This window comes from Helianthus annuus, chromosome 16 (assembly GCF_002127325.2).
Source record: "Helianthus annuus cultivar XRQ/B chromosome 16, HanXRQr2.0-SUNRISE, whole genome shotgun sequence".
NCBI classification, from domain to species: Eukaryota; Viridiplantae; Streptophyta; class Magnoliopsida; order Asterales; family Asteraceae; genus Helianthus; species Helianthus annuus.
Genome location: NC_035448.2, coordinates 146,906,267 through 146,918,807, shown reverse-complemented (window position 1 = coordinate 146,918,807; position 12,541 = coordinate 146,906,267). Strand labels below are relative to the sequence as shown.

The following is a 12,541-nucleotide window of genomic DNA, read 5'->3' as shown; positions in this document are numbered from 1 at the left end:
ATCCCTTAGGTTGTTAAAATACTAATGAGTTTGTTAATTTCTTTTTTGTTGTATAATTTATCAAAGATGTCAAATCGTGGGAAGGGTGGGAAACGTGGGGCAGCCACATTTTCCAAGAAGGATTGTGAGTTCACAATTGAACTCAATCAGCTAATGCAACCAATTGGCAGAAATGCCAATGACTTCACTTCATGGTTAGGAGTGAAATTGAAAGCTGAATTTTCTTATCACATCCCGTCTGGTAAATTTGGAAAGGAAAAATGGGAAGAACTTTGGCTAGATATCAAGGTATATAAATTTATATTTTGTTAGATATATGAATTATAATTGTTAATCTTTTGTTTTATAAATATGCAGAGACAATGGCATATTGGTAGCGAAGCTCCTAAAAAATTCATACTAAAAAATGCTAAAAAACGTCATACAAATTGGCGGAGTTACCTTACAACAGAATTCGTAAGGAAAGGCTTAACTCCTTTTGAGACGTATAAGAATCTCGATTCAGAGCATTGGAAGGAATTCGTCACCCAAAGGAGTGGGAAGGAATTTGAGGTATATGTGAGTTACATATAATATTATGATTTATAACTAGTGTTATATATATGTAACTATAACATAATAACAATTTGTTTATTAATGTGAAGAAAAAAAGTCGAAAAGCAAGAGCAAGTGCGAAGGCAAACAAAAACCCAACTCGCTTAGGACGCACCGGGTTTGCGGCTTTGAGTCCTCGCCTTGAGAAAATATGGTCGCAACTTGTACCTGTGTATTCTTTCCTTAAAAATGTTCAAGACTATCGCTCCAAAAGGTATATTGTTAGTAGAGCAAAACGAAATCGGAAAACTAAGTTGTATTCACTATGTGCAAGCACGCGAGCAGAGTCAATTAAACTAGTAAGTAATGTTTATTTGTTTAATAATATATATTAATGTCAAATGTTCTAATAATTGTATATATGTTTTGTAGGCTGTTTTCGAAAGAAAAATGATTGATGATGGTAGTTATTTTTCTAACAAGGAGGATCCACTAACCAGGTTACTAGGACCTGAGCACGGAGGCCGGTCGCGTACGATTTCTAATATTATAGGTAATTTTATTTGTGATATAATGATTGTATTATATAATAGCTAAATGTTCATATTTGACTTTATAATCTGGCTGATTGGACGTCATATACATTTAGATATTATTTTTAACATTATATTATGGTTAATAGCATCTGAACTTATGTCTATAGCAGTAAATATAAAAACACAACTTGTTTTTTATGTCTATAATTTGTTCTCAACATGTTTGAATATATGTTTTAGTCACTTGATTGGAATATTATTCCCATTTCATACTTAGGTGTTTATATCGATTACAGGACGTACACAGGTTCGGGAAGGCTTGTTTCAAGGCGGTAGACAACAACATCAAGATAACATGCCTTCCAATCAAACAAGAAGCTACAGTGGGTTGGACTCTAGCCCTAATAGTTGTGGCGAGAATGATACATCTGGTGGATGTCATATTCAATATCCATTAATTGAGGTGATTATATTTGTATGATGTTTAGTATACAAAATGGTTTATATATAATATTTCTTTTAAAAATGTAATGTCGTTTTGCAGGAGCCAACATTATGTGAATTGTTACACCCATCCCCTTCTAAAAGAGAACAAATAGTCGGGACGGCGTATCTTCATCCTAGTCCAAGTAGGACTATACATACGGGACCTATGGCCGAGGGCTACGTGAAAATACAAGTAGTTGAAATCTATCAGTTGTACAAGAAAACGTCTCTTCCTGAACTTTCACGCTATGATGCACTTAAATATATAGGTGATGCTATTGGTTGGTTTATTCAGTGGCCACTTTCTTTGGTAAAGGTATTGTTGTATACAAATTATATAATAGTTTGTTTCTATTCTTAGTAAGACTTTTCTAATATGTTTGTTAAATTGTAGCTTTCAAGCACTGAAGCAACTTCTCAGAATCCAGCATTGAAGCAACCAGCTCAGGACAACACATGTTATCGGCCTGAGGTTAGGATCCTTGTTTGGTGTTGGGTTGGGTTTCTCGGGTCCGGGTAGTAGATAATTTCTAATAATTTTGGTTTATAATATAACAATTTTAATGGCTCTTATAGTTGGAGGTTCCCATTGAACAAGACGAAAGTCATGAATGTTATCAAATTGATGCGACTATGATTGAAAGTTTTGGTGATGAGGTAATCATGTACTAATAATCTGTTTCATAACTCTCTCTCTTTCTCTCAATATGTATCTATGTGTGTGTATATATATAAAAGAATCAATGTAGTAATAATTTATTTTTTTTAACTAATGTAGTTTCTATTTGGCGCACATGATGTTTCCACTCAACATGATGTTGACGGATCAGAAGAGGAACTGGATGAGATGGTATTCAAAAACTGATATATCATACGTATATATGTATTGTTTTTTTTTTCTGAAAATTTGTTTTTCAAATAATGTAGTTTTCCCAGCATGAGGTTCTTGTTGAACAACCTCAAGCTCCTACATTGTCAAAGCTTGAACAAGACATAAAAACCGCCTTGTGGAATATCGAGAATTTGCGCCCTCAAAGTATGATTTCATTGGCTACCCGATTAACAAAACACTATGACGGCGATATGAGCATTGAGATTAATTGGCCTCATGGGATGTACCCAGAAACCGAGTTCAGTCCTCGAGTTGAGAACGTTGAATATGAGGGTATGTTGCAATTTCTAGCGAACGGGTTGCTTGATGCCAGCTTTATACATTGGTGTCAAATGTAAGTTACTATTATTATTATTATTATTATTATTATTATTATTATTATTATTATTATTATTATTATTATTTTTATCTTGCAACTTAATAATATTTTTATCTCACAACTTAATAATATTTACTTTATTGATATTAGGTTTTTGTTCGGCCATCGTCTAAAAAATGCTACTCAAGTCGCCTACTTCAATACTCAACGAATTACCGGGAAAGAGTGTGAGGAAAATTTGCCTAGTGTTAAAGAACACTTGGTCGAGGTTTACAAACTTCATGAGGGAAAGAAATATTTTCTTGCTCCATTCTTATATAGGTAATATATAATTTTATTTTAATGTATAATAATTAATTTTCCTATTTTATTACTGATTTTTTTGCAATGACCGTATCTTTCTTCTTTGAAGTCGTCATTGGGTGTTGTTTATCGTCTCCCCTTCGGAACGTAAAGGTTGGATTTTGGATTCAACTTATTTGAGGGGCAAGAAGAATAAAAGTCATTATTCTCTAACAAATGCAATAGAAACTTCATTTGGAGGCCGTTTTACTTGGAAGATGGTTAAAGTATGTTATTCATAATTCATTTTATAAAATTAAGTGTTATTTTATTAATTGATTTTTCTTTTAATTTAATGTAGTGTAAGCAGCAAGAAGGATCATGGGAGTGTGGATTCTTAGTAGTTAGAAACATGTTCGAGTTTGTTATTTCAAGGCAGTTCGGTTTTCCAAACAATGTAAGTTTTCTATTTTTTTTACGTTCTTTGACTTAGGCGTGTTGTTCGTGTTAATTAGGTTTACAATTGTATTATTTGACTTAGAGAAGAAACAACATCATCAGATTTCCATTGTGCTTAACTGGTTATGGTATAGTTGTTTGGCTGTTCTTATGTATGAGCACTTTTTAAATGGAAAATATTTTTATGGCATTCTAATTCAGACGCGAAAGCCCGATAAAGGAAAAGAAATGGTATTTAAAGGGGGATTCTTTGTATGTGCTATTTTGTTTTTGTTATGCAAAATAGACCTGTCCTTGTGATTCAAAACCGTGATCTTCCAGTCACTAAATGACAGAATTTAAATTACACGTTTAATAGATTTATGTTAAGCTTAAAGGAGAAATAATAGTGTGAGATTTGGGTTTACAATGTGAATCGATATTGCAATGTGAATTTAAATCCTTTTATATTCTTCCGGTTACGCGGGTTTGGATGTTAGCAGATTTAGGTTTAATATATATCGACTTTGTTACTCTCTCTCTCTCTCTATATATATATATATATTTGTATGTATCTCACTTATTTTTTATTTGTCTTTTTAGATGTGGAACGACACAACAGAGATAACTGGAGTGGAAATCGACAAGCTGGTTGAAAACATCATGTGTCGGTTTTTTGCAGCTGTGTTTAATGATAAAAGCAAGAATTAGAGACTACCTTAGTATTGTAGTTTGAACAATTTTTGTAAACTAAGTATGAGACTCATGTTGGTGTTTGGCTGCATTTTCTGTAAACTGAGTATGAGACTCATGTTGGTGTTTGGCTGCATTTATATATTTTAAGTTATATTTGGGATTCTTCATTTTTTATTTATTTTTTTCAGATTAATTATTTTGAATTGTGCTTGAGGTAATGCTGGATTATTAATATTATTTAGCTGTATAATAAAATTATTTTGGTCAGTCAATTATTTTGGTCAGTCTAGGCGGTTTTGGCTTCGTTTGGGCGATACTTATTTTGAGCGGTTTAAATTGATTTTGGGCGGTTTCAGGGAGCGCCCAGAATACATTATATTGACTTTAGGCGGTTTTAGGGAGAGCCCAAAATACATTTTACCTTTTTCCAGCGATACCTTTCTGGGCGTTTCTAAAACCCCCTAAAATGTTGTTTACACCGCCCAAAATCAATTGATTTTGTACTAGTGATAGTACTCAAATTAAAGATAAAAAGAACGCTCGATATTAGGGTGAAGTTTTTATGAAAAAATAATCTCGTATAAAAAAGTTATGAAAGTTTAAAAAATGAGGGTGGAATATGCATGTGCATTGCATGTGGAGAGAGAAAATCCATAAATAAGATTTTTCTAAAATACCCTTGCACTCCTCATTTCTCCTACACTTTCATCTTAACCATTGATTTGAAAAATGAATAGTTAAGATTACTTCTCATCTTACTTAAGCAAAATGAACTTTTTATTTGATCTTACCCCAATGGGGAAGGATCCACTAAAAAGTGGATTTTGCCTAAGTAGGCTAAGAAGGATTGTGATGATGACATGTGACACTCCTAATAAGTAGGAATGGAGGGTTTTTTGGTCCTCATAAATATGAGTGAAAATGACATGTGGCACCCTTTTTGTTTTTTAAAAATACAACAAAAAAAATCTAGTACAAAAAAATCTAGCACAAAATATCTAGTACAAAAAATATAACACAAAAAATGTAGTACAAAAAAATATAGCACAAAAAAATCTAGTAGAAAAAAAATTAATCAAAAAAATGTAGTACAAAAAAAATCCAGCATGAAAAATTGAGAAAAAAAATTTAAGACAAAACAATTCAGCACAAAAAATTTAGCACAAAAATATAGTACAAAAATCCAGCACAAAAAAATGTTATACAACATAGAAATACAACACATTTTAGTGGGTGTTTTTAGTCTTCATATTTTATATAGCAATATGCTACTCAAATTAAAAATAAAAAGACGCTCGATTTTACGGTGAAATTTTATGAAAAAATAATGTCGTATAAAAAAGTTATGAAGGTTTAAAAAATGGGGGTGGAATACGCATGTGCTTTGCATGTGGAGAGAGAAAATCCATAAATAGGATTTTCCAAAATACCCTTGCACTCCTCCTTTCTCCTACACTTTCATCTTAACCATTATTTGAAAAATGAATGATTAAGATTTCTTCTCATCCTACTTAGACAAAACAAACTTTTTATTTGTTCATATCCCATGATTATAAATTTTCTTATTCCTCTTAATCGTTTTTACGACATCTAATATTTTCAATATCCACTTTAACATCTTACAATTACCTCTTGTTAAATACCCATTAACACTAATTAAAAATATAAATGTAACAAAATAACTAATTTATTATATATATATATAAAATAGGATGTTACATATCTCTATCAGATACAATAGATACTGACACACCATGTAGGGACACAATGTCGTCCACATACAACTTAGCCAACTTATCAGAGCTATACGTCTCCTTTATGGGAAAGAAATGTGCTGACTTAGTCAGCCTATCAACGATGACCCATATCGTGTCATTGACACGTTTGGTCTTAGGTAACTTGGTAATCAAATCCATAGTTACCATTTCCCACTTCCACGTGGGAATTTCAAGTTGTTGTAGAAGTCCTGACGGCTTTTGATGTTCAGCTTTAACTTGCGATCACGTCAGATGATGTCTGTCGTTAAGGACATGCAAAAACCTATTTAAACTATTAGTATAGAGTAAGCAGGGTATCGAATCAAGGGAGTATTGTGGAAAGTGTATGATGCCAAGTATTAATTAACTACTACTGAATTGGAAAATCGGTTTGATTGATTATGAAAATTATCTAAATTAGCAAACAAAAATTGAGATTTGAATCAATAAGAGAGAAAATGGTTCCTCCAGATTTCAGGTTTTACAGTTAGCATCAACTATGTGTTTAATCGTGACACCTACATAGACATAAGTGTTAAACTTGATTAACTAATTGTGATAACCAACGACTAAGTACTCCGGTCAATACATAACGGGAGGTTATCGAATGATTATCAATTACAATTACCAACCCTAATCCCATGACAAATATATCCCAATTACTAGAACTCTCGGGAACTGAATGTTTAGAAATCAAGGTTTAAATAAATGCAATTGTTTACAATCAATAAATCAAATCAAAGTGAAAAGCATCGAATGCTTAGATCACCAAGTCAAAACGATTATAGCAAACACATAGTATCACCTAACTTACAAAAACCCTCCATCTGGAGGAAACCATAGAAGTTTAGCCGCTCATCTCGCTTACAAAGTCAACAAAAGCTTGAATTGATGACGAATTCATGACCGTAGTGGATGATTCGGTAAGAGAATTGATGGATTACGGTGAAAAGCCTTGAACTCGGAGCTCTCGGAGTGCCTAAGATCATCCTTGATGATGAGATAATCATTGCCAACAGTAATAAACCCTAACATATCCCATAGGGCCCAATCTGCGCATTTTTCCGTCCTACCAACCGTAAGCTACGGATTGAGGACCGTAGCTTACGGTCCAGAATCTCTGTTCACAAAATCAGACCCAACCGTAACCTACGGTTATGAACCGTAGGCTACGGTTCACAAACTCTGACCAAACCTTCATTACACACACCCATCCGTAAGCTACGGTTTTAGGACCGTAACCTACGGTCGCGCCTGCCTTCCTCTTTTTTCCTTCACAATCAACTTTCAACTAATGACAAACAAGCCCCTGCACTTTGCTTCCTCCAATCCCTCTCATATATAAGCACAAAATAACTTCTAATTTATTACCAAACGGCCCTCGAACTTCATTCCTTCATATAGATTGCATCCTTAAGCCTTTACATCACCCGAACAAGCTCCAAATTCCATTCTCGAGCTGCGATATCCAATCCAATACTTCCAACTTCATCTTTAACCATTGTAAGTGCATTGAATTGCGTGCTTTACCTGCAAATCACCAATTTCTCGTAGTTATCTCATTATAAACGAGTAAACACATAAACCGCACACAAAACCCAATATTTAAACACTCTAATGCTCGGGTTTCACCCTCTCCATCACATTCCCACACTTGCCTTTGCTTGTCCTCAAGCAAACCAACTAGAACTAATCACCATAGCAACAACACCTCTAAACCCCTTAACCGATTCAACACATTAAGTTCCCAAGACATACCCGTCCCATAGACTAACAAATTCGAGATTGACAATCTGACAAGCAAATCATGTACTTAAAAATTCAAGACTTGTCTATCTAAAACTAACATGCTTACAATTTAACACATGCTACACACCCCTCATAATGTAGTCTCCTCTCGGGTTTATATCTGGACTAGCGTGTAATATGCTAGTATATAAACACTCAAATAAGCACACATGAAATCCTGCAATCATAGGCTTGTATGACAATCACACCTCCAATGTATCATCTAACACGGCACATATCAAAAGGACTTTTTCGGTTTTGGGCTTAGGCGAAGGTAGGAAAATTTTTGGCTTTTTATTTTTATGTGGCTAACGAACAAACAACCAAACCGTGACAACTTCATTCACAATAACTACTACACTTTGGGTGATTTTTGACCCATTTATTTAACACGAACATAACACTGATTTTGTTTTTCTTTTTCTTTCTTTTTTTTCTTTTCTTTCAAAACTTATAAAATTGTCATTCACAGTTGGTCTTACACAATTCATATCGGGTGAACAAACAAAAGGTAAATAGGCTCAAACACAAACACAATAGATGTAACGAGAAATCCTAATGCCTTTATCATCTATGTGCACATGTCAAATCCACAATCTCAGCACGTATCAAATCACACAAGTTCTAACACAAAATAACATGTGGCCTGCACTCAACAAACGAATTCATAATATAAATCATTCTATCAATTCTACAGGCTCAAGATCTCACCAAGAAAGGGTAAAAAAGGTTACCGACATGTAGCATATGCAATTAAAACATGTTACCCCTAGATAGACATCTCTTTTAAACTTATTTTCTATAACAACACTTGCCAAACCTACTCTCATGACACTTAAAGGGACAACCATGACAAGGGAATAAGTTAGTTTACTACCGGTAAGAAGCCTATTAGTGATTGAAACTTTAGGTTTTCGTATCCAATTAGCATGCTTAAGGCGATGAAAAATTTTCAAAAGTTTCAAAACTTCCAATTTTTTCAATTTTCATCTATTTCAACCACTTTTCAACCACTTCAAGCTTGTCATCCCTTCCCGGGCTTCCACATCCCCACACTTGGGATACATTGTCCCCAATGTATGGTTGATGTATTGCAAAATACATCCATTTATCGTGTAGAGTTTGTGCATTTTTCGTATTCCTTAATTTAGTTTTGTTTAGAATTTCGTTACTTTGATCGAATCTCGTTTTCCAGGTCGTTGGTGTTGAAAATGTTGCAAAACGAAGAAGAATTGGCTGAGTTTCAGAGTTAGAATAATTTCTGGAAGTTTGCAATGCTAAAGCTGATAAAAAAACGAGACATTCTGTGAAAATGGTGCTCTCGCGTCGCGCCACAATGAAGCCTTAAACCCGTCGCGTGCCGCTAGCATTATATTTATAATATATGGTCATATTGTGTTGTCGCGCTACGCGACACTGAGGTCCTATACCCGTCGCGCGACGCGGGCAATTTTTTGTTTCGAGTCCAAGGATTAGTATAAAAAGTGAAGAAATCATTCAAAAACCCTAATTACGAATTAAGAAGAGTTGGACGAATTTCAGAGTTCTTGGAGAGCGTTTTCGATCACGGAGAGCTACCAGTTGAAGATACGAAGTGCGGGAATCATTCGGGTGTTTTTACTTTCGTATTTTTCTCACCGTTATGTTTCGTGTACTCGTTAATACTCTGATTTTGATGTTTTTCATGAATATACTTGGCTAAATCTTTGTAACTACCTAGACATGGATGATTGATTGCTATTGTTTTGATTATATTTCGGATCTATGAAAACTATGGTTATTTATGAATTGTAAACGATTTGTTCTATCGGTTAGATGTATATGTATGCTTGATAGTGTTTGAATATTGATTACTACTTCGTATAATTCTTGGTGACGGTCTTTATCACATAATAGAGTCATGCTAGGGTTTTAGATTTAGGTGAGTGTCTATATCACATAATAATTCTTGAACTCTTTAAGGTGAAATTACGTACCTAACCTTAGAAGTAATAGTTGGTAATCTTATAAAATCTAGTGTTCTATTAATCATCAATAGCTGTAAGGTGCGAAATTATTCCTAGGTCTAAGTGATTAAACCGTAAGGTGGGTCCTTCTTAGGGAGTAAACCTTTTGGCTGCTGTCTAGCAAATCTAACTGAGAAAACAAATCTATCCTAGGTTTAGATCTCGTAAGGGAGTGAGCCTTGTAGGATACTTTTATAAATCCATTAGATGTCTTGTATAAGAGTCTATTAACCGGTAATTTAACTACCTTTAGGGGATCATAGCGTGCTCTTGAGAAGGGTTAGGGGTCCTTAGATTTCCCAAGAGGTGAGAATATCAAGATCCTGGTTCATAGTAGACAACTTCCAAATATAATCATAACTAAAAGCAATCAGGATTCCTGTCTAGGTAGTGTTAGAATCATCTGAAAGAAGTTCACAGTAATTCGTATTTAGTCTAGTTAATTAATTTAGTTTCAATTTCATTCTTAGGATTTTTAGAAACCCCCCCCCCCCAAACATAAAAATAGTTAAGTTTGCGTCAGAGGCAGTCTAGATTAAGTAATTAGCGTAATTAATTAGAGTCTCATGGCTTCGATATCCGGACTTATTTAGCTTTACTAGAGTCGATCGGTTCACTTGCCGGTTAGTAGTTTAGTTGAGTTTAGAGAGTCTAGAGTATTACTTTGAGTCTAGATTTAGGTTAGTTTTAGTTGTTTTTATTAAACTACTTTTAGCACATCAAGTTTTTGGCGCTGTTGCCGGGGACTCTTGGCAATTGCGTTGATTACTTTATTTGGACTTCATTTGATATCATTACGTGCTATTTGTGTGTTTTCGAGTCGTAGGAGTCTAAATAGTCCTAGTATCTTTTGTTTTTATTTTAGAGTCTTTTGTTAGAGTTGTCTTACTTGTTTATTGTCGGTTTTGCAGTGAATACCCCATACACGCTCTCACGGACCACCGAAGCCGCCAATTGATTTGTCTGCCGTCTCGTTCCCGTACACCTAGTCCTACACCCGTAGCTTAAATGGCCAATAGAACCGTTTAAAGGTTAGTAAATCTTCCACTTCATCTTCCGCCCCTTCTGACTCTACATCTCAATCTAAACCACCAGACTTTGACTTCACCCCGAAGTCGTCACCCCACAACTCCCCACCACCCTCCCGTTCCCGTACACCTAGTCCTACACCCGTAGCTTAAATGGCCAATAGAACCGTTTACGAACAAGCCACCACCGGCTTCACCGGTGCTAATTCCCCCATCACCCTTCCCAACATTACAAATGATAGGTCCTGGCAGATTCCATCCTACATCATGACGGCCATCACTAACTCATGCCAATTCCATGGTCGTGATGATGAGGATGCTCCCGCCCACATTAACCGCATCACCCGTCTTTGTGGCACCTACTCTATTGAAGGTGTTAATCTAGATGCCAGGTACCTACAGGTCTTCCCATTTTCTCTCGATGGCCGTGTAGCCGTCTGGTTCGATTCGTAGCCAGCGGGAACTTTCACCACCTGGGCAGGGTTACGAGATGCTTTCTTAGCTAAATACTTCCCACCTGCCAAAGCATCTCGTCTACGCGATCAGATCCATTTGTTCCGAATGGAGCCTGATGATCCGTATCACCTAGCCTGGGAGCGTTTCCAAACTCTGATTTCTCATTGTTCTTAGCATGGGTTGTCGGATTGGGCACTTGTTGAAAAGTTCTACAATGGTCTCACCCCCGAGATCAAAGCCCGGTTCGATACTTCTGCTGGGGGGTAACTTATGGGTAAGAAGACTGTTAATGAGTGTAATAATTTGTTTGAGAGTTTCGCCCACTCTGATATGGACTATACCGCTACCCGCATGACTTCCATTCCTGTGACTACCTCCTCGGCCACTCGAGGGGTAAACCAAGTTGGCTTGGATTCATCGGTAGCTGCTACTTTAGAGAGTCTCAAACAAAAGTTAAATGAAATTAAGAAAAAAGTTGATAGATGTGAGGTTTGTAGGGGAGGCCACGACACGTTAGATTGTCCCACACTTACACTCGAGCAGGTAGAGTTTATAGCCGGTCAGTCTAGGGGTCCATTTAATACTAATTCTAATTATAACTCTAACTGGCGTAGTGGCAATAATAGTGGTTTTCGTTCTTCAGGTAATCCTCCTGGTTTTCCTTCTGGTCAGTATCAAAATAGGGGGCCTGGTTTATACACTAGTAGTGTTTCAGGTCAGGGAGGTCAATTTAGTGGTTCAGGTTCGGGGGGTCAGTTTGCTAGTGGGGGGTCAAATCAAGAGGGTCAAGGTAGTGGTAAGGGTTCAGATGGTAGTTTAAGTAGGATTGAAGAGATGTTTGCTCAATTGATGGTTAGAGATCAGGCTACACAGAAAACATTAACCGAATTCGGTAATTGCTAAAAATCAAGAACAAGTTAATAAAAATCAATAGCTTCAACTTAAAAATCAACAATCCGCCCTTTTAGACCTTCAAAGAACAGTAGGTGGTTTAGCTAAACAGTTACAAGAAAACCCACCTGGTCAGTTTTCAGGAAACACCTACCCGAACCCCGCAAACCATTCAGCTAAAGCTATTACTACCCGTAGTGGCAAGAGTCTAGGTGAAGTAGTGAGAGAGAGTGTAGAGGTAGAGGATGAGGAAGAAGTAGATGAAGAGATTGAGATGGAAGCTCCCGGTAAGGTGCAACATAGGCTAGACCCAGCAAGTACCGCACACACCGAGGAGCTCCAAGTAGAAAAGAGTGTTGAAAAATGTCCCGTAGGGGTTAGACCTTCACCATTAGTGGATCATTCTCGCGTTCCCTACCCCGCCCGCCTTAA

The 12,541-nt window shown here is 36.0% G+C and overlaps 1 protein-coding gene across 1 annotated transcript; it reads left to right on the top strand.

Moving 5' to 3' along the window:
* Window positions 1-1,718: 1,718 nt before the first annotated feature.
* LOC118488134 lies at window positions 1,719-4,331 on the top strand. Its single transcript, XM_035985292.1, has 9 exons — window positions 1,719-1,872; window positions 1,951-2,028; window positions 2,133-2,213; window positions 2,335-2,406; window positions 2,484-2,782; window positions 2,918-3,088; window positions 3,180-3,336; window positions 3,411-3,506; window positions 4,091-4,331. The coding sequence occupies exons 1-9, from the start codon at window positions 1,723-1,725 to the stop codon at window positions 4,196-4,198; spliced, it is 1,212 nt and encodes a 403-aa protein (XP_035841185.1). The 5' UTR covers window positions 1,719-1,722; the 3' UTR covers window positions 4,199-4,331.
* Window positions 4,332-12,541: the final 8,210 nt, after the last annotated feature.